Consider the following 22,994-nt stretch of genomic DNA (forward strand, 5'->3'; position numbering starts at 1 on the left):
AGATAATATTGAATAATCAATGCAAAAGATAATATTGAATAATCAATGCAAAAGATAACATTGACATAATCAATACAAAAGTTAATATTGACATAATCAGTGCAAAAGATAATATTGACATAATCAATGCAAAAGATAATATTGAATAATCAATGCAAAAGATAACATTGACATAATCAATACAAAAGTTAATATTGACATAATCAGTGCAGAAGATAATATTGAAAAATCAATGCAAAAGATAATATTGACATAACCTATGCAAAAAATAATATTGACATAATCAGTGGAAAAGATAATATTGACATAATCAGTGCAAAAGATAATATTGAAAAATCAATGCAAAAAATAATATTGACATAACCTATGCAAAAAATAATATTGACATAATCAGTGCAAAAGATAATATTGAAAAATCAATGCAAAAAATAATATTGACATAATCAATGCAAAAAATAATATTGACATAGTGCAAAAGATAATATTGACATAATCAATGCAAAAGTTATTCTTTTGGCATGGTGTCAGAATGATTAAACTTATTCTTCATTTTCACTTTTATTTCCTGGATTACATTGAAAATGGTGTTACTAATACTGTATTTCAGGTATTTTTTTCATACATGAAAGAATAATTGTTGTTTTCAGAGTACAAAATATAGTTGAGTTCTACTGTATGTACTGACTCATAAGATGAGTTCTACTGTATGTACCTATTCATAAGTTGAGTTTTACTGTATGTAACCACTCATAAGTTGAGTTTTACTGTATGTAACCACTCATAAGTTGAGTTTTACTGTATGTATCCACTCATAAGTTGAGTTCTACTGTATGTACCTATTCATAAGTTGAGTTTTACTGTATGTACCCACTCATAAGTTGAGTTTTACTGTATGTAACCACTCATAAGTTGAGTTCTACTGTGTGTACCCGCTCATAAGTTGAGTTATACTGTTTGTACCCACTCATAAGTTGAGTTATACTGTATGTACCCATTCATAAGTTGAGTTATACTGTATGTACCCACTCATAAGTTTAGTTATACTTTATGTACTCACTCATAAGTTGAGTTCTACTGCAAACTGTACAGGTTGAGATTTGTCATTGCATAATGTGCCAGCAAACCTGAATCTGTATTATGGTAGGTGTAAATTAGGAGAAGAAAACAACATAGACCCTGATCTACTGGTATATTATGCAAATGCAAGAATAGTCTGTGTTGTTTGCAGTAGGTCTCAGCTTATTAGTAATTACTTATAGTATAAAGTTTCCCCACAGCAGTATAGGTATGGTAGCAATCAGACTGGTGGAAAGACAAACTAATGGACAGACACATGGAGGGTTTCACAATAGCCACGTTTTTTTTAAATTGGGTACATGATAGCTCGACACCATCTTCTTTCATGTGACTTCATAAACAGGTTTTCCTTGGGTAGACCAAGGAATTTTTGCTTTGGCATTTACAAAGTTCTGGTTAAGTTCTCTAAAGCCAATCAGTTTAGGACCAGCATACTGTACCATCAAATACATGGCATTTATCATACCAATCGCTGGTCATGCTCCTGTTATAATTGATTTAATAACCAAGAAAAACTTTTAATTTGTTATTAATGTTCTTTAAAAATATAAAGTACATTAGTTAAATTTATGCTGAAAATAATGTATAATTAGACAATGAGGACTTCAAAAATGTTAAATGGGTCAAAGATTTATCAACTTATATGTTACAAATATTGACTACAATACTTTGGTTTTATTATTCCTTTTGTATTGTTTTCCAGGACAAAAGCATGATAGATCCTTTTCTTATACCCCTGGTCATCATTGGAAGCAAATATGATGTGTTCCAGGTTTGTTTGCACAATTTGTAGAAAGAAAATATTAGTATCTGTTTTACAAGACTAGTTAAGGGTCTGATTCAGTGAAATGTCCAAACTTTGTAGAAGTGAACTTGAAAATTAATGTTAATATGTTAATATAAAATTAAATCTAAATGTTTCCTAGATAATTACTTTGTACTTCTGAACTTATAGCATTACATATCAATAACTACATTCTTTTCCTATGTACATAATGTGATAATTTTTATAAGTACTCTTTTAATTGCCACTCTCATAGCACTAATGCAAGCCAGTTGCATGCTTTGTAATATTCAGCTCTGTTGTACATTTTCATATTTGTGTAAAAATTCAGAAAATAAGAACTGTGAAAGATGATATCATAGAATTGTCAAAGATGATTTAGAACTGTCTAAGATGATATCACATAAATATCAAAAATGATATCATAGAACTGTCAAAGATGATAGTAAAACTGTCAAAGATGTGTCATACAACTGTCAAAGATTATATCATATAAGAATCTTAACTATATTTTAATGCCAAATTTTAGGTGGAAAATATATTTCAAAATTCGAAACAAATGATACGCATCCTTTTAGAGATCTTAATATATGTTAGAAATAGTCCAGACAGACAGTATAGTGATCTTAATTTATGATGGAAATATTGCAGACAGTACTGTGATCTTAATTTATGGTGGAAATATTGCAGACAATACTGTGATCTTAATTTATGATGGAATTATTGCAGACAGTACTGTGATCTTAATTTATGATATAAATATTGCAGACATTACTGTGATCTTAATTTATGATGGAAATATTGCAGAGAATACTGTGATCTTAATTTATGATATAAACATTGCAGAGAGTACTGTGATCTTAATTTATGATATAAATATTGCAGAGAGTACTGTGATCTTAATTTATGATGGAAATATTGCAGACAGTACTATGATCTTAATTTATGATGGAAATATTGAAGACAATACTGTGATCTTAATTTATGATGGAAATATTGCAGACAGTACTGTGATCTTAATTTATGATATAAATATTGCAGACATTACTGTGATCTTAATTTATGATGGAAATATTGCAGAGAATACTGTGATCTTAATTTATGATATAAACATTGCAGAGAGTACTGTGATCTTAATTTATGATATAAATATTGCAGAGAGTACTGTGATCTTAATTTATGATGGAAATATTGCAGATAGTGCTGGTGACTTAGTCTATATTGTACAGGAATGATTGGAAAGTGCCTTAGTGCTGCATAAATATGACCCAATATCAGTCCATCTTTGAATAATTATTTTTGGTATTATTCCATCTACTGTAGGACTTTGACTCTGAGAAGAAGAAGGTTATTTGTAAGACCCTCAGGTTCATTGCCCACACACATGGAGCCTCTCTACAGGTGGGTGCAGGGGTAGTTTAAATTATTGCATATCGGTGATTGAACATTTTTTCATCCCCATCACTTAACCACTTGACTGACTTACACTGGAATGCTTTTTTTAAAAATAAGACCAGAATCTATATTTACCCAGTTACCAAATAGAACATTCCCTCTAATGGGGTTTAGTTTGCCCACAATGATCTTCATGACAGGCTCCACCAGTAATTAGGGGAAGACTAAAATGTATCATTCACATAATGGAAAATCTGCATTGGAGGTAAACATAGCACCTTGAAAAGAAGGAAAAAAATGCATGCGAGACCGAAAGATTTGTTTCACACACAGCTCACTTGTATGAGTTCCCAGCCTATCAACACATGGTCAGTGTATGAGATGCCCAAGATCTTGCTCATCTCGTTTCAAATGTTGGAATCCATCTTTATAGATCTGATGTGAGTGTCCATGTTTCACAAGCATAGAGAAGATGGATATGACAATTAAGCTCATCAGTCTGATTTTGGAACCCAAAGCAATGTTGGTATCTTTCGATATTGGTCTCAACCTTGTTATTGCTGCTGTTGTCTGGGCAATCTTAAAGTAGTTCTGGTTTGGAGCCCTTATCTGTGATAACTGATCCCAAGTACTTGAAGCATGTGACTCTTTCCAGCTTCTGTCCACTGACCTTTATTTCTGCACTGATGCCATTGGTGTTGTTTGTCATCTTTTTTTTTTTTTGGCACTAATCTCTGTACTGTATGCTGTGGAGGTTGTGTTGATGCGCTCAGCACGTCAGCCAGTTCTATTTCCTCTTCTTCTAAACCATCAGTATCATTTTTGAAGCTAAGGTTGGTGATTGTTCTTCCTCTCATGCTGAGAGTGCCTTTGTGGTCATACAAGACTGTTAGATATCATTTCATTGATATCACCTATTCAGGACTGTGACATCATTTCATTGATATCACCTGTTCAAAACTGTTAGTCAGACATCATTTTTATTGACATCACCTGTTCAAGACTGTTAGTTAGACATAATTTTTATTGACATCACCTGTTCAAGACTGTGACATCATTTCATTGATATCACCTGTTGAAGACCATTAGTTAGACATCATTTTATTTACATCACCTGTTCAGGACTGTTAGTTAGACATCATTTTTATTGATATCACCTGTTCAAGACTGTGACATCATTTCATTGATCATCATTTTATTTACATCACCTGTTTAAGATTGTTAGTTAGAAATCATTTCATTACTTTCACCTGTTCAAGACTTAATTAGACATCATTTCAGTGTATTGTAAAACCTTTCAGGATAAATAGACAAACTTTAATGCAAACAGAATTATGTAATAGAGAAGGAAAATACATAAAAATCAGTCTTTCGTGTTAATGTAAATAATTTTGTAAAATGATAGTCTTTGTTGAAAAAGAGATCTTTTGTTTTTAGTTTTTCAGTCTCAAGATGGAGCAGCTTGTCACAAAAATTCGTACCCTGATTAGTCACTACCTGTTCAGTACATCATCCAGGTAGGGAATCACTCAGTGTCCATTACATCACCTGGGTCAGGTAGAGAATCAGTCAGAATCAGAATGTCAGTTACATATTCTGAACCAGGTAGGAATTCATTCAGAGGGTCAATTACATAACTTCAGGAGGGTAGAAATTCACTCAGATAAGACAGATAGGAATCATTGAGAGTGTCAGTTACATCACCTCGGTCAGGTCAGAATTCACTCAGTCAGTTACATCACCTCAGTACAGTTGGAATTCACTCAGAGTGTCAGTTACATCACTTTAGTCAGGTTGGAATTCACTCAGAGAGTCAGTTACATCACCTCATTCAGGTAGGAATTCACTCAGAGAATCACTTACATCAAATCAGTGAGGTTGGAATTCATTCAGTGTCAGTTACATCACCTCAGTCAGGTCAGAATTCACTCAGTCAGTTATATCATTTCGGTCAGGCCAGAATACACCCAGTCAGTTACATTACCTCACAAAGGTTGGAATTCACTCAGAATGTCAGTTACATGACCTAGGTCATGTCAGAATTCACTTACAGTGTCAGGTACATCACTTCAGCCATGTCAGAATTCACTCAGTTACATTACCTCAGTCAGGTTTCAATTCACTCAGAGTGTCAGTTACATCACCTCAGTCAAATTGGAATTCACTCAGAGTGTCAGTTACATCACCTCAGGTTGGAATTCACTCAGTCAGTTACATCACCTTGGTCAGGTTGGAATTCACTCTGTGTCAGTTACATAACCTCCATCAGGTTAGAATTCACTCGGTCACATCACCTCATTCAGGTTGGAATTCATTCATAGTCAGTTACATCACCTCAGTCAGGTTTAAATTCACTCAGAGTGTCAGTTACATCACCTCAGTCAGATTGGAATTCACTCAGAATGTCAGTTACATCACCTCAGTCAGGTTGGAATTTACTCAGAATGTCAGTTACGTCACCTCAGTCAGGTTGGAATTCACTCAGAGTGTCAGTTACATCACCTCAGTCAGGTTGGAATCTACTCAGAGAGTTAGTTAGATCACCTCAGTCAGGTTGGAATTCACTCAGAATGTCGTTACATCACCTCAGTCAGATTGGAATTCACTCAGAGAGTTAGTTAGATCACTTCATCAGGTTGGAATTCACTCAGAGAGTCAGTTACATCACTTATATCCATCCTTTTATCACTGCATGAGGTCAAATTGTGCCAGTCACACCATTAAAAGGAGGCAGGTTTCAACCTGGGTTTGCTTCCATGGTGTGTCCAGGCTGATTTATTAGTAGGATTTGAACCTGCACCCTTTTGGTGATGAGTTTGGCACACTAACCACTGAGCAATCATAGCATTGTAGCATCTCATAGATTCTATCTTTCTATCTCGAACGTAATGGTTTGTTGAACCAATTCAATGCAGCTATCCCCTGGGGACCTTTGTTAATATGTGTACGTGGTTTGCACACTCTTGGTTAGGTTTTTGCATTTATCTCATGAACATATAAGTGTTTTGCTCCTTGCATACATATGGTTATAACTGGAACCATGATATTTGGTGAGGAAATGCATCCTTATGAGCACTAAACCTCTTCATTAATGTATGTCACTGTGTTTTTAAAGTTTATTTCTCATACATTTTTTGTTCTTAAGTCATTAAACCCGATGATTGCATGTATCTCCATTAGAAGTAGGTCATTATGGCCCATATTTTATGCTCCACTGATTTTGGTTAAATATTGTGTTTGCTGTTCATTTCTCAAACTTTATTCATGCTGGAATCCTGAAACTTTGATGATGGTATCCATCTTGGTTACTGCCAACCATGAAGAAAAAAACCCTCATCATGATCTGTATTTTTACTGGCTTTGTTTTTCTATATAGCTCATTATCACATGAGTATTTTGCATTTTATAAGCATAATCCTATTTATAATCATTAAACTTGATGAGTGGATGAATTTTGATGAGTAATAAATCCTTACTGCTAAAAAATAAAGCCTCTTTCACCTATATTTCATGCATGATTGACTTTGATGAAATTTTGCATTTAAAATAAATTTAAATGGATGCATCTCTGTTAGTAGTACACTCTTACAACTGAAATTTTGTGTTTAAAATTAATTCTTAGGTGCTGTTAATGTTGGAATCATAACCTTGATAACAAAATGCAGCTATGTTAGTACTACACCCTTCTAATTGAAAAATGTCACTGACATACATCTTATGTTTTACTAACCTTGGTTAAATATGTGTGATTGGTTCATTAACGTGTAAATAATTGCATCCTGTATGTATCCTAGACTACACAGTTGGCCCTAACTTAACAATGCAGTTAAAAGGAGTACATTTTATTTGTTTGACAGTAAAATTTCCATAAATTATACATTGTATATTACTTTTAACATTTAAAAATGTGAATGTACACATGAATAAGTAGGCATTAAAAGAGTTTATTGCTTGCATTTCCAGCCATAGTGGCTAATCAGGGTAATCACTGATGCATGAACAATGCTTGTAATAGTGGTTACACTGGCTATCACTCCTGTGTTTACTCAAAGCCTGTGATTTCCAGTCTGTAAATCCAGCTTTTATGGGAGGACAATGATAATAGCTTTTGAGGCTGATTTTATGAATAATGATTTGGAAGAGAAAACGAATCTGGTTTGATCAACTCATTATTTTACAACAGCTTCAATAGTAATAAATATAATGATTTTTTTAATTGTTTTACATCTTTAATACCACATCACAGGGGCAAACATTTTGTAGTTCAGGATCACTCCTGTGATAATTAATGTTTACTATGGCTGTTTATTCAAGTCCTGTGGATAACATTCTTTTATGAGATTTACATTGATTTTATTTTTGTGTTGCAATGGACTAAAATAGTGCTTTGTATTTTTCAATCGCCTTTAAACAGAACTTAAGTGAAAATGAAAAATTATTTGCAACAGAGCTCAGATTTTTAAAGGCAGTCCTCTTTTATCATTCAGTCCATCACTTTTTGTCATTTAATTATATTGTTATGTTATTGCCATTATTATATTACACCATTGTAGGGATTCGTTTTGTGATCAGTAAATTATGACACTTAAATCAAATGACAGTGTCCTCCTTGAGAATGAATAAATTTAATGAAAAGAAATGTGATCAAATATTCCATGTCAGTACTGTTTGAGAATGAATAAAGTTATTTTGGACACAAGTCTGTTGCGGAATTTAATTTTCTTCTCTGTGTCCCCAGCTCTAAACTACAGGTGGAGCATAACAAACCCTTGATGGTGCCTGAAGGACAGGATTCATTCCAGCAGATAGGTTTGTACATGACTCATATCTTGAGGACAAAAGAAGTATTATCCTTAAAAGACAAGTTCATATTAAAGCTCAAAATGTCACTTCTACTGCATGTTTACATTTTAATAAGGTTTATTTGATGACTTATTTTCTGTTATAAAATTTTTGATTGAAGAACTTTTTCTATCTAACATAATCAAGTATATTTACAAAACAAAATATTCAAATAATCCTACTGACTCAATGGATTGATAGTTTGATTGCTGCTTTAAAGTGAAGGTTATCTCAAACAGAAGAATATTATGTTATGAGTCTGTGCTCGTAAAATAAATAACAGAAAAGAGTGACAGACAACAAGCTTTGTAAAATTTAACAAATAATTTATTTCCCAAGAATACAAAAGTGAGAATGAGAAAAAAGAACTTACCATACTGTGAATTAAATCCCAAAACAATTCAAGAATTGCTGACGTGTTCTAATAATTTAAAGTCCTGAATAAAACTCTGTACAAGTCCCGAAGAAATCCAAAAGCAAGATGATGATGTGTCTGTTAAAGCTGGTAATGTAGCAGTAGTCTTTTGTTGAATCACAGTAATATAATTCCAGGTTTGAATTCAGTATAGATTCCAGTGAATGTCTTTATCCAATAATTTTATCAGAGCACTTTTGTATTTTCAGAGAAAATAATTACTTGAATTCAATAATTTGAACAAAAAATATTCTAGCCCAAACCCATGTTAAAGCATGAATGACCAAGTCCTCACAGATATAATATATATAGTTCTCTATTTGACCTCAGGCAGGGATGGTCCTGGCTTTTAAAAAGCTGTCGCCAAAAAAATCGCCAACCTCAATATTTTGTTGCCAATTTTCAAAAAGTGTCGCCAGAACAAGTAGTGTACATTTTTCCAAGTGTTAATTTAGTCTATTAATGTAACAGGCAATGAAAATTACAAAAGATGGGTTAGGTAATACTTTAATTACAACAAGCATTAACAAAATGTTACAAAGTGTTACATGAAGATCCGTCGCGATTTTAGGGCTGCCCACTTGTTGAATGCAGTTTCAAAGTCTAATTTTTCACATCTGTACATGCTGATTCTCATTAAATTCTCGAGAGATGAGATGCAGAGTTTATTTCTGATATCAGTTTTTATGAGGGTCATCTTACTGAATCCATGTTCACAGTCTACAGTGCTGACAGGTGACACCAGTAGTCTCTCAGCAGCCGCAGTTGCGCAAGGGTATGTTGCCCTGGATCTCACTGCCAACTGAATCAAGTCCTTAACACCCCTATACACCTTACCATTCCTGAGAACTTGAACCCTAGCATAAGCCACAAAGCCAGCCAACTCCTGACTAACCTCTGACTGATTACCTAACCCACATGTAGAAAAGTAATCTGAAACAATACCTGAAACCTCTGAAAGAATGGAACTGTTAGCCTGTGAACCATACAAATAGGGATCAAACAACTTGGTTAGAGCACTCAAAACTATCGAATCACCCTCCTCCGTGAACCTTACTTTTAGATTGTCTATAACAATATCTATAAATTTGGCACAAGATGATGCAGCCTCCGACCTTTGCTTAGCACCATTGCTAATTGTATGGCCTTTGTACTCAAAAGTACGCAAACCTGATGAATCTAAACTTGGTTCTGCTGGAATCTCAGAAAGAAACCTAGAAATGTTACTACCAGACTCGAACCTCAGACTTTCAAGAAGCTCAACAGTGGAGTGGAGAAGGGAATTAACCTTGGTAAAGTCAATATCAGATCTCTGATAAGCTTGACACAGAACTGCCAAAGGCCTCAGAATGTCAGCCATATAGTGTGCTGTATAAACAAATTTGAAACAAGCAATGGGCTTATACAGTACAAGAGCCTTTGCAGACTTGTCTTCCAAGAAGACACTAACTAGAGCTTGAAAATTATCAACAACTGCCTGTACACTACCTTCAAAACTCAGCCACCTTGTGTGGAATACCTGATGCAAGCGAGTGTGAGAAGACTCCAACACTGACTGAATTGCCTCAAGCCTACACATATTACGGGGGGAATATGCAAAATACTTGTACATATTATTCAGTATATCTTGAAACTTGACCATGTATCTAACCTCGTCAGCTGCAGCACCTGTACCCAGAGCTAACCTATGTGCAATGCAGTGAGTTGCAAACAAACCTTTAGTAGCCTCCTTCAACCTGGTAACAACACCACTCTTGCAACCCAACATGACTGCAGCACCATCCGTTGATACACCAATCAGATTGTCCAGACTAAAACCAAATGACTTAATTAAACCTAACAACTCTGAATATATAGATTCTGCGTTTGCGGTTTGAAGCTGACGAATACCTAGAAATTGTGTCACTGGTTCAACACTGCCAACCAAACTAGTTAAGTACCTAACATAAACAATCAAATTCTGATGTACTGAAACATCTGTGCTCTCATCAAGCATGACACTGTAAACACGAGATTCCTTGACCTCGGTAACCATCTCATCAACTATTACATCGGCCAACGACTGCTGAAACTCACTGGTGCTTTTGTGACTGTCATACGATGTGTGCTTATCTACTTTGAGGTCTGAGAGTTGGGTGATGCCCTGAAATAGAAATAATCATTAATTTTGTATGCCATAAATATTTCATTTATAATTATACATGTTCTGATATATATATATACATACATACATATATATATATATATATATATATATATATATATATATATATATATATATATATATATATATATATATATATATATATATGATTAACAAAAAATTGGCATTTATACAACAATCACGGTGTACTACAGTAACATCACATTGAATATATTAAGGTTGTACACATGTTTTTCTCTATGTTACTGTCATTTAAATCCATAGAATATTACTGTTAACAAGCTATAATATAATATTCTCAATACCTGTGTGATACACAACTGGTGCAGCTTTGGGACAATTGTATTAGCCAGGTTGTAGTAAGCCGCAAAAAAAGTGTTCCGCATAGCACTAATAATAGCATTTTTGGTCTTACTTATGGCAGTGATCTTCGCTGCTTCCATGGTATTGGCATCCCGCATCACCATTTGTGCACATGGATGACTGTTGTTACCTGAAAAAAAAAATGCATTATGAACTTTAGTTGACATTTTAATAATAATAAAACCCTATGTTCGTACATTGCAATGTAAGATAAGTGACATATAATGCGACTGTCGACTGCATGCATTCCGTAATTAAATGACCCCCCCCCATGGCTAGCTTCACATAGCTTATAGTGAATTGCTTCCTAAATCCCAAGAATGATCACTGAATGCTATATAATTCTCGACAAGCAAAATAGGATCTCCATTCCCACGAATGAAACTTACACGAATCAACACCTGGCAATATTGGACCGTATATATAAGCATAAATTCACACCCAGTTTAGGGATTCTTTCACTCCTGTATTTTGCAAAATAAATAATTATTATTAATTATGCAAAACTGTTTTTTTTTTGTGCTATTTCTTGTTGCAGAGTTTAAGTCTCTGCAGCGGTAACATGGATTGATGGCAAAAGGAAAAGATCAATGAGTAAAATGCTGTACTGGCGACAGATATAATTGTGATTGAAATTTTTTCCATTTGCTTTGTATTTATACACAGTAGTCGGTACTTCAAAGGTTATCAGTTTTCTATGAAGGTTCAGCAAAACTATTGTACTGGTATATGTAAAAAAAAACAACAAAAAAACCCCAGAAGGATTAGCCATTCAATTAACTGTATCTGTTCTATTCGCGTCTTCAGAAGTCGGTCAGTTGTAGGTATAGTTTGGTAACATGATTGACTGTATCACAGCATACAGTATTCAGCCCAGATGTTAGCATAAGCAGATTATGATGTAACAATGCACTGTAAAGATGGGGTTGTCAATACGAACAAAGGATCGTTTGTGTAACAGATTGATTCCAATGCATTGCTTAGTCAAGTTTGTGGCTTCCTTTCATTCTCCCTTTTAATTTATCCAGTCCAAATCCATGATTGTATGTACAAATTAAATAACCAAAAAGTCTGTCACCAAAAAAATCGCCAGATGGGATATTTTTGTCGCCAATAAGAAAAATAAAGCGCAATTTGCAACATTGGGGAAGCCCAGGACGATCCCTGCCTCAGGTCGCAATTAACATTTTCTAAAACAAAACAAAAAACACTACCTAATGGAAAATAACCTTCTAGAATGATCCAGATGTTTACAAAACAATAACCTAGATTATGTATAATTCACTTACGAAATTCCAAAACTTTGACCCAAATAAACATATTTACTTCTTCTATTAATAATGATCCTGATATTAAGCCCAAGCACATAGAGAATAATTTAGCTAAGTATTAGTTGTTTCACAAAATGAAATTAAAAAGTCAAGCAGATATGAAGTAAATTTTGGACAAGATCAAGTCCATCATATAATGTTACTTTACAATAGCATGTAATTTTTAAAAAAATTCAACTAAAAAACAGTTAAATTAAATATACGTACCAATTACTTCTTAAGGAAACTGAAAGATAGAGTCAGATCACACACACACAGATGATTGAATCATGCATCCTTTGAGATAAAGGTTATATAAAGTACAGGCAAGCATCCATTGAGATAAAGGTTATATGAAGTACAGGCAAGCATTCAGTGAGATAAAGGTAATATGAAGTACAAGCAAAGTAAGCAAGCTGTAGCTAAGGCTTAATGTCATCAAGGTAATATGATCAATTAAGGCACTCCCTCAATAAACTCATTCATTTTAAGACAGTTCCTATTATAAGGCCCTTCATTAGAACACAGTTCTTGTTAGGGCAGGTATGGATCCCACTTTATTATTATGTAGTGGTAAAATTATATGTATAATGCATGTCACGATGAGGAATTCTCACTATTGGGTGGTATACTCTATGGCTTCCATGGACAGTTTTATAATGAGAGAGTACTGTATTTGTATCATGTACATCATTATAAGGCAGTCTTATTATAGGGTGATATAGTCTATGACTCCCATGGACAGTACTATAATGAGGGAGTACTGTATTTGTATCATGACATCATTATAGGGCAGTCTTAATATAGGGTGGTATACTCTATGGCACCCTTGAACAGTTTTATAATGAGGGAGTCCTGTATTTGTATCATGTACATCATTATAACAGTCTTAATATAGGGTGGTATACTCTATGGCTCCCATGGGCAGTGTTATAATGAGGGAGTACTGTATTTGTATCATAACATCATTATAACTGTCTTAATATAGGGTGGTATGCTCTATGGCTCCCGTGGACAGTGTTATAATGAGGGCGTACTGTATTTGTATCATAACATCATTATAACTGTCTTAATATAGGGTGGTATACTCTATGCTCCCATGGACAATGTTATAATGGAGGAATACTGTATTTGTATCATGACATCAGCTCCCTTGGACAGTTTTATAATGAGGTAGTAATGTGTGTGCATCATGACATCATTATAAGACAGTCTCACTATAATGCAGTGTACTCCATGACCCCATGGACAGTGTTATAATGAGTATATGTTGTACTGTAGCTTTAGGACTTATTTTGATGTGCCTGAGTTCCTAGTATCCATTATTTATTTTACTGTGTATATTTTAAACTTAGTAGAGCTGTGCTTGTATTTGTAGATGGCTACTTTCACAGAATCATGACAACTTACTATCAGTGGTTCTTTTTAAATTCCCACAGGAACTCCTCCATTAGCTGACAAGGACATAGGCAGAGTACAGGCAAAGTAAGTAAGCTATATCTTAAAGCTTAATAGCAGCAATAATTTACCTGTCACTATTGCATAGCTAATACTTTTTCATGTTGAAAAACTTACTCAGGTTGATGTGAATACATCCTTTCAGAGAGTGGAGAATTGTTAATAAGAAATGGTCCGAACAGTCATCTTTTTCCAGGATGCCATGTTAATGGATATATGTCTAATCTGCAACCAGAGAAAAATGTCTGATACTGCTAGTTCTTCACTGTATTATGGTCTTCCATCAATAAATATTATCTTGGTGTTGTATGTTATGTATACTGTTTACATGCTGGTAACTCCTGTCTGCTTTCAGGATATGATTCCTTAAGGGACTATTTTGGTTACCATGCTTTATCCCATCCCTCAGGCATTAGGGTATGTTTATATATTCATTATCAGTTATTCTGGTTATGGGTAATTCAAATGTGTTAATAAAATATTGCTGCAGAGGCCCTTCCCTAACATAAGGAATTATGTATTCCTTGTTTTAAATTAATTACCTAAACAACTTTGTAGATAGATAATTGTTCCTGTGATCCATGTCCCATAATTATTTTAGTGTATGTTTGCAGTCGCTCATCAGTAAGATGAATCAATTAAAATAGCGAAACAATACAATACCTCATATTAGCTGACGCCTCTGCCATGCAATAAAAAATAATCTCTGTGACAGGACAAATTGCTTTTTGCCTGAAATTATCCGATTTTTTACGTATAGTATGCTAAATTTATGTATTCAGCCTTGATTGAATAATATGGAAGTCAGTCTGATACAATGAGTAAGGCTGTACATTTCATAATAAGATCAGAAAACATCAAAATCAAGACAAAAAACACAATGGGTAAAGCTCAATACAATACAAATCTCTTTATAACTCATGCCTGGATAATTCCTGAGCCCACTAAAAATTTGGGGTCAGGCATGGATCCTATATTGTAAATCTAGACATAATTGACCCTATTTATTGAATCTGAGCAAAATCTTAATGAAAATTGGTCAAATGAAACCTTGGTATATTGTTCATTTTATCAATGACAAAAGGTTAGTAACCTGAAATTTGAATTGACGTCATAAAATCATCAATATTTAATAAAAAGTGATGTACTTTGTTAAATTATCATTCCAAACAACATTCTCGGTACACTGAATAACAATATTCAACAAAATTTTGATAAATGTAAAAAAATACCAGTTAAATATTTTTGTTTGGTGAAATCCATGTTTTAGTTCTTAATTCGGTTTCAGTGTAATTACAATAAATGCAGTATGCCATCTTGTATTCCAATATGTAAAATATCAGTCTACCATCACAGATATTTCCATGAGCATTTCTGCGAGAACCTATGTTGATGGTGTTTTCATCTCCAACTTGCAGAAATATTTGTTTTATTGTTTCACTCATTTAAAGCAGACCTGAATTGTATTATCACATTAATTACATCTTTTGTATTAAATCAAATAAAGGGGGTGAAATAAAAGAAACATTAGCAGACAAGAAAAATCAGTACTTGGTGAATAAAAAGCTTTGTCACAGATATAGTTCATAGTGGAAATGTGACTTACAGAGTTTGTAATGACCTTAAAATTGCTGAGTTGGCACTCATAAATTTCCTCATGGATGAGAAGTTTCACTATTACTTGCAATGAAATTGTGGTATCAGCAATTACTAATAAAACAATAAATGTTGAGTTTCTAAATTGATCATTTTTTCATGAAATAAATGACACTGGTTTTTAAAAATGGAATCTTGGTATATTGTGAATCAAAAACACAAAAAGCAGTGATGTAATACACAATATTTTCATGTACACATGATGGTTCAAGAGACCTCTTGGTGTAATGTTGCTAACAGTCAAAGGATGGATATCTTTAAAATAAAGTTTTACGACTCTATGGTCATAAACTATGTGACAGAAAGAAGCATTACCAACAAGTTTTGTAAAACTTAACAATTTAATTATCAATGCTATAAAATGACTATTTGAGAGAAACTTGCAGCATTATGAACTGAATCCAAAATAATCCTAAAAAAATTCTATTAAAGTCCAAAAGAATGAAACGTTCCATATAAATTTCAATTCCAAGAGTATACTGGTCCACCAATAGTCCTGATGAGTCAAAATATCATGGTCCAGAATCTCCTTTGAATAATTCACATTAGTTCCCACCAATCCAGTGGCTTAGTGGTTAGAGCGTGTGCCTCGGATGCAGGAGGTCACTGGTTCTATCCTATAGAGTTATACTAAAGACATATCAAAATGGTACTAACAGCTGCCTTGCTAGGCACTCAGCATTAAGAGGTTAGTGTTAGGACTGGTTGGCCTGGTGTCAGCATAATGTGACTGGATGGGACATCATGCTACATGTCTGCGGCATGATGTCTTAGTGCAAGACATCACTATAAACTGCCACACTGCAGACATCTTAGCAAGATCCAAATAACATACACAGACACACACACACATTATTTTCAAAATAAAATTATAGTCCAATGAATACTTTCTATTTCCACCGAATAATCCAAATGAATGTCTCTCCTATCGGATAATAGCTAAATACAAGATAAAATACATCTGCAGACTTGATGTTACAACAAGAACATAAAAAATAAGAATGAGAAAATTGTCCACTCTAAACTACTTATTTTTTTTTATTACAGAACACCTATGGAGTTATGGAAGCATGCTTTTGAAAGTCATTTCCCACAGCATGTAAGTTGTACAATAGTGGATCATAGCAGACATATTCTTAATGACAGGTGAAAATATTTAGGTTTATAATTTTAAATATAAAGCAGCTTGCTTTTTCTCACATCTTTGCCTTCAATGTTTCTAAGTTGAATTGTTACTTGCAGTACGTCTATGGCCAAACTTAATGCCAGACATTAGAATACCCCACCTTTTCTTAGTCTTCCAACAAATGGGAAATTAAAAAAATAATTTTCCCTTGCCCCGTTTTTGGAGTCCTTCAAATGATTTATATCTACGCATGACTAATTACATTATATTTCTATGAATAAAGAACAATACACTAGTTATTATCACAGTCAAAAACTCTTTAACCTTTATCCCTTACTTAGAATTCCAAGGTACCATCATTTATTCATGTCATGTCCATGTTTGCCAATTCCAACATATGCAAACGTTTGGCAGATTTGTGTTAATGGAAGCTGTTATAATGATAAGCCACCCTTACCCCACCCCCACACTCCAAATTCAGATCCTATGAGGGGAAATGGGTGGAATACTGTATCTTAGAATTATAGATTGGTAATTGAAAGCCAAGCTTTTAAAATATAGTTTTGTACTAGTCAGTTCTATACTGAGTAACTGGTGGGTCTGGACATACCAGTTTCCACTTCTTTCAATAGGAATAAAGAGAAAAATAAATAATAGCACATGTTTCAAGTCAGAGCATCATAAAGCAATTTGAACACATTCCCATCATGCCTGCATTCATTTGTGATTTGACAGCGATCTCATACAAGACTTTGTTTTAAACTTCTTTGTTATTTAATACATTAAAATAAAGACAGCATTTTCTTATTAAGGAATGTTTTTAGTATATCTACTTCATAGGGTAAACTGGGGCCCTGAGTGGCCAAGTGGTCTTAAGTGTTCACCATTAAGGATCGCTGCCATTTTACCTCTATCTGCATGGGTTCGAGTCTCAGATTCGGCCAATTTGGGTATGTGAGAAAGCTTGCCAGTAGCTTGTCATGGGTCATTGGTTGTTTTCGGGGTTTTCATGGGCTATTCCTCCACCATTTATACTGGCTGCCATGTATAGCCTATCTTGTGCTGAAAATTGGCATTAAACCCTACAACAACAACAAAATATCATAGGCTAAACTCATATAGAAATATTCAGTAGAAATTATGACTTGATTTGCATTGAAATGTTTGAACACTATAAAGAAGCAGTATTACATTTTGTGATTTCTTATTTCTTAATTTGAAAATTTCACATTTAGATTATTGATATAAATTATTTGATGTTTCTTTAAACATGGAAATATATCTTATACTCAAAAGGTTTCATCTTTTTATGTCTTTGCTCATTTTTTTTATTGTATGAAAATAATTGACATATTTTCAAAGTGAACTAGACAGAATGGTATGAGGATCTTTTTTATTGATGTAGTTCATGTTCCATGCAGAAATTCTGTTTCTTCTAATAATTTTATTTTTGTTTATATCTTACCACAGACTGAACAGGTATGTTATGTAATATATGATCACAGGTAGTAAGTTGTTTGCACAGTGGTGTGGCTGTAATTACACAAGAGATGAATAGTAACATCCAGCACTATAATCAAAGCACAAGTGTTGCACCTTGAAATAAATATTTTCCTTTACATTCAAACTTTTAAAATGATTTGTTTCTCTGAGTAAAAGAATAAAGGAAATCTGAAAATCTTTGCAAAATCTGAAATAGATATCAGTATGTTAATTTGTCTTGGTGTCTGTAAACATTTTATATCTTTCTCTCAGTAAACAATTATATTTATACAGTATTGCTCTGAAACAGTTATGGATATTTAGATGTAAACAATTCTATTTCTCAGGCATCATCTTGAAACAGTAATGGATATTGAGATAAAATAAGAATTGTTCATTTCAAGCTGCATAGTCCATCAAAATTAAAATATAAATATAAAATAAAAGTGTTTTGAGCATAAAGGTAATGTACAAATATACACACATTTGTAGTAATGGACTATCAAGCATTGTTAAAATGAAATTTTAAAACATGTTTAAGGAATAATTTGTATCTAGAAATCTCTGGAACATGACATTCATTTCAATTCTTATATATATATATATATATATATATATATATATATATATATATATATATATATATATATATAAAATACAAGAATTGAAATGAATGTCATAGTTCCAGAGATTTCAAGATACAATTCTTATTATCAGATATTCTTGTCATCACTGAGAACACATACTTTATCATTTCTTCTTCAAAACTGAATATGACCGCTCCGGTGGCCTAGTGGTTAGAGCATCTGCCTCAGATACGGGAGGTCGTGAGTTCGATCCCCGGCCAAGTCATACCAAAGACTTACAAAACTGGTTCTGACAGCTGCCTCACTTGGCACTCAGCATCAAGAGGTTAGTGTTAGGACTGGTCGGCCTGGTGTCAGGATAACGTAACTGGGTGGGTCATCATGCTACATGTCTGCTGCATGATGCCCCAGTGCTAGACATCACTATAAACTGTCACATTGCAGACATCATAGCAGTATGACTGAAAAATTGTTAAAGCTAAATTAAAAATCCAAATCACACACACACACACACACACACACACACACACTCAAAACTGAATACATTATTGTTTACAAACATGGTAGAGGCACTGTTCCATTTTTGAAGGTTTAATAGAAAATAAAGACTATTATTATAACCAATAACTAGTTTTCTTTTTATACATTCATTAGAGTTTTCACAGTGATGTGTAATACATAGTGCAGCAATAAGCTTTGAATAATTTAATTTTGATATTTAAAGAACATTTCCTAAATTTATATAGAAGCATGTTTGTTCAAGTACAGACAGACAAATCTGTAATGTCTCACTGGATCTTCATCATATGACTTACTGTATTGTTAATACATATAGCTGTTGACATATGTAAGGGCATCGCTGTTAAGATGTACAAGGGGAGGAGATGGTAATTTGAAAGGGGTTGACTGAAAGACCAGGTGTACTGATTTTATGTAATTTAGATGACAGCATTCTCAAATATGTATTGTTTACATATCTTTAATAATTTCCTTAAGCCTGCGATAGAAAGACATATCAATGACATATCATCAGTAAAATTAAAATAGTTAAGAAATGATTTGTTTGGTATCAGATGTAAATCCACGTGACACTGACCCAATTTGTGATTCAACTTGTCCATGTATATTTAAATTAACATAGGGAAAAGAACACCTCCCTGCATCACCCCATTGGTTACATGGAAGGAGCTGGATATTATTTGAACCAAACTTGCTACATATCTGAAGCAAGTTGCTTTTTTTGGTTACTTAGAATTTTCTTTTCGCATTGTTGTATATGTTACAATTCAAACAAAGTAGAGTGCAAGTAGTTATAAATATAAAATTCTAGAACAAAGTTTAGCATAAGTAGTGTATAAATTAAGAATAATGCATTTGTTTGGTCAAATAAACCCTAGTTTTACTTTTTATGGAGAATAATGAACCATTCTTTTCAAAAGGCTCAATGTGACTTCTTGATGATACTGCAAATCCTATCCCTATTAAAATATTAAGGGACACAGGAACCCCTCAGAGTCTTTTATTATCAGGTACTTTGCCATTGTCTGAGGAGTATTCTTCTTCTGGAACTGTTCTTGTTCAGGGAGTACATTGTGGCTTTATTCAAATTCCTCTCCATAATGTTAATTTAATATCAAACTTAGTTTCAGTGACTATGGGAGCTTCGAATTCTATGCCATTGAAGTAGTTCATTTATTGCTTAGCTGGAGATAAGGTTGTGGTTAATCTACTTGTAACTGACAAGCTTTGTTTGGATCAAAAGGCTTAACCCTATTGAGAAATCTCTGATTTATACCCTGCTTGTACAGTTACTAGAGCTATAGCATAAAGAGCTACTTGATAATGAAATTGATTAGGAAATTATTCCCTTGGCTAACATATTTATTGTTCAAGATTTTGATGAGATCACTTTTCTTCCTGGTATTGATCAATCAAGGGTGTTGATCATTGTGATCCTCTACTCATTCTCTCATTTTTAATCAGTGTGACAAATGACAGCCACTTGTTAAACAGAAAAAAGATCCAGAAATATTTTGTTTGTCTCAAAGTTCCATTTGCAAAACTGAAGCAGCAGAGGTACCAGCTTGCTATTTTGTGTAAAATGGGGTCCTTATGAGAAAATGGAGACCACCTGAGGTACCCACTGGCGATGACTGGTCAGTGAGCTATCATATTGTTGTTCCTAAGTCGGATAGACAGGATATTCTTAGTTTAGCCCATGAAATTCCCTTAGCTGGTCATTTAAAAGTAAGCAGGACTTATCACAAGATCTGAAATCATTTTCATTTGCTGAAATTAAAAGTGATGTTTCCAAATACTGTAGATCATGTCACATTTGTCAGATCACAGGTTTTACTCTTTTTGAACCAGATTTTGGACATACTGTCCTTGGACCAATGAAGATATTAAGAGAGAAATTTATTTTAAAAGATGACTCAGAATTTAATCTTCATTATGTCTTCGATTGTGAAGTATCAAGATATAATCTTCAGTCTATTCTCTCAAAAATGAAATTAATTATTGGACCAAGAAAAGTAACTGGAGTATTATGTATTCTAGTGCCAAAACCAGATAATACTTTCCATATGTGCACTGAGTACAGAAAAGTGAACAGTGCCACCAAAACAGATTCATTTCCAATACCAAGAATTAATTACTATATTGACAGAATTGGAAATGCAAAATGTCACCCACTTTGACCTGTTAGAAGGATTCTGGCAGATTTCACTAACAGATAGAGCAAAAGAAATTTTGGCCTTTGCAACTCCAGATGGACTCTATCAATAAAAAGTAATGTCCTTTTGTATGAAAAATTGTCCTGCGAAATTCCAGAATTTAATGAACATGGTAACATCTTGTATAGATGGCTGTGATGCATATGTCGAGGATGTCATTATATATACCAACACATGGAAAAATCACCTGGAAATTATTGCAAAATTCTTTGGTCAGTTGAGTGTGGCAAGTTTGACAGTTTAAGTAAAAGTGAGTTTTGCTGTGCTTGTGTTACTTTTTTGGTGAGACATGGTCAAGTTAAACCTGTAGAAGTTATAGTTAAAGCTATCTCTGAATTCCCTGTGCCTACCAGTAAAAAGCAGTTGATTTGAACTTTGGGTATGGCTGGATATTATAAGCAATTTTGCTCTTATTTCTCCATAATTGCTGAGCCCCTGACCAATTTGTTGAGTAAGAAAACAAAAGTTTTATTGGTCTGACAGATGTGATGTGGCATTCGATAAATTAAAGGCCATACTTAAGAGTGCAGTTCTTTCACTCCAGTTCTCAGCCAGTTGTTTAAAATACCTGTTGATGCAAGTAATGTAGAGGCTGGTGGCATATTAACTCAAGAAGACAAAAATGGTGTGGATCATCCAGTGTGCTGTTCCTTTAAAAAAAAAAAAAAAAAAAACAAGCACCAGAGAAATTATTCCACTATTGGGAAGGAGTGTCTGGCTTTAGTTTTGGCTTTACAGCCCTTTGAAGTGTAAATTATTAATTCAGTTCTTTCTGTGATTATTGTATTCAGTGATCACAATCCCCTTACTTTCATCAACAAAATGAAAAACAAAAATCAGAGATTGTTGAGGTCGAGGCTGATGCTGCAAGAATACAACATAGCCATTAGACACATCAAGGGAAGAGAAAACCTGATCACAGATGCACTTTAATGCATATAAAGTTCTATAATACCTTTATTTGTATAATATATTTTTGAGTTATTTATAAAACATCTTCATGTGTAATTTCACTGTTGTTTTCATTTGTGGCTTTACTTTTTGTGGAAAAAGAAAGCTTTGTTCAATAAATCTTTCTTTTCCTTATAAGAGGAGGTGTTTTTTTATATTTTTGTAACTCTTGGTACATGATTGTGTCTATATTATATGTAGTTTTTATTCATGACCATAAATTGTACATGATTGTGTCTATAGTATGTGTAGTTTTTATTCATGACCATAAATTGCAATGATCATCTATAATCGGGATATTAGATTATTAAACTTTGTATGTGGGTATAAAATTATATTTTAAGATGTTAAGAGTGTAGATTGTGTAGGATCTATAAATAATTGTTGACTTAGGTGGTTATAGCCATTAATAATATTATTAATAATAAGACAGGTTTACTAGTTTGGGGGTTATTTCCTGTTGGAGGGTTTAGGTTAGGTGGGTTCTTAGAAGAATTAAGTTTGTTAGGTTAGGTCACAAGAATAGGTAGTAAGATATGTCCTGTAGGTATATTGCAACATATAGTCGTAATAGACTCTTGAAGGTGAATATAAGGAGAGAACTGGGCAATCAATTCATTCCTATTATGGATTCTTATTTCACGTGTTG

At 33.6% G+C, this 22,994-nt stretch overlaps 2 protein-coding genes across 2 annotated transcripts in view; one reads left to right on the forward strand and one right to left on the reverse strand.

The window, feature by feature from the left end:
- The window catches only part of LOC149808401 (cytoplasmic dynein 2 light intermediate chain 1-like), a 62,404-nt gene that overhangs the window by 25,374 nt on the left and 14,036 nt on the right, over positions 1-22,994 (forward strand). The window contains exons 8-13 of the mRNA XM_089976702.1: positions 1,781-1,849; positions 3,185-3,262; positions 4,694-4,773; positions 7,995-8,065; positions 13,790-13,835; positions 16,512-16,563. Of these exons, the coding sequence (XP_089832828.1) occupies positions 1,781-1,849; positions 3,185-3,262; positions 4,694-4,773; positions 7,995-8,065; positions 13,790-13,835; positions 16,512-16,563 (396 nt within the window). The remainder of the gene's footprint in view (positions 1-1,780; positions 1,850-3,184; positions 3,263-4,693; positions 4,774-7,994; positions 8,066-13,789; positions 13,836-16,511; positions 16,564-22,994) is intronic.
- LOC149808402 (zinc finger protein 862-like) lies at positions 8,853-11,078 on the reverse strand. Its single transcript, XM_089950563.1, has 2 exons — positions 10,983-11,078; positions 8,853-10,656 (listed from the first exon to the last, which is right to left on the reverse strand). Exons 1-2 carry the CDS (start codon positions 11,061-11,063, stop codon positions 9,058-9,060), a joined length of 1,680 nt encoding a protein of 559 aa, XP_089806689.1. The 5' UTR covers positions 11,064-11,078; the 3' UTR covers positions 8,853-9,057.

This window comes from Sinohyriopsis cumingii, chromosome 1 (genome assembly GCF_028554795.1).
Source record: "Sinohyriopsis cumingii isolate HCF-2022 chromosome 1, ASM2855479v2, whole genome shotgun sequence".
In the NCBI taxonomy this organism is placed as follows: domain Eukaryota; kingdom Metazoa; phylum Mollusca; class Bivalvia; order Unionida; family Unionidae; genus Sinohyriopsis; species Sinohyriopsis cumingii.

What these genes read in the sequence shown, in the direction of transcription:
- LOC149808402 (XM_089950563.1), bottom strand. Translation starts at nt 11,063, where the DNA reads ATGCGGAACACTTTTTTTGCGGCTTACTACAACCTGGCTAATACAATT. An exon ending in ACCAGTTGTGTATCACACAG is followed by an intron (nt 10,657 to 10,982) that starts GTATTGAGAATA and finishes TTTCTATTTCAG; the next exon opens with GGCATCACCCAACTCTCAGA.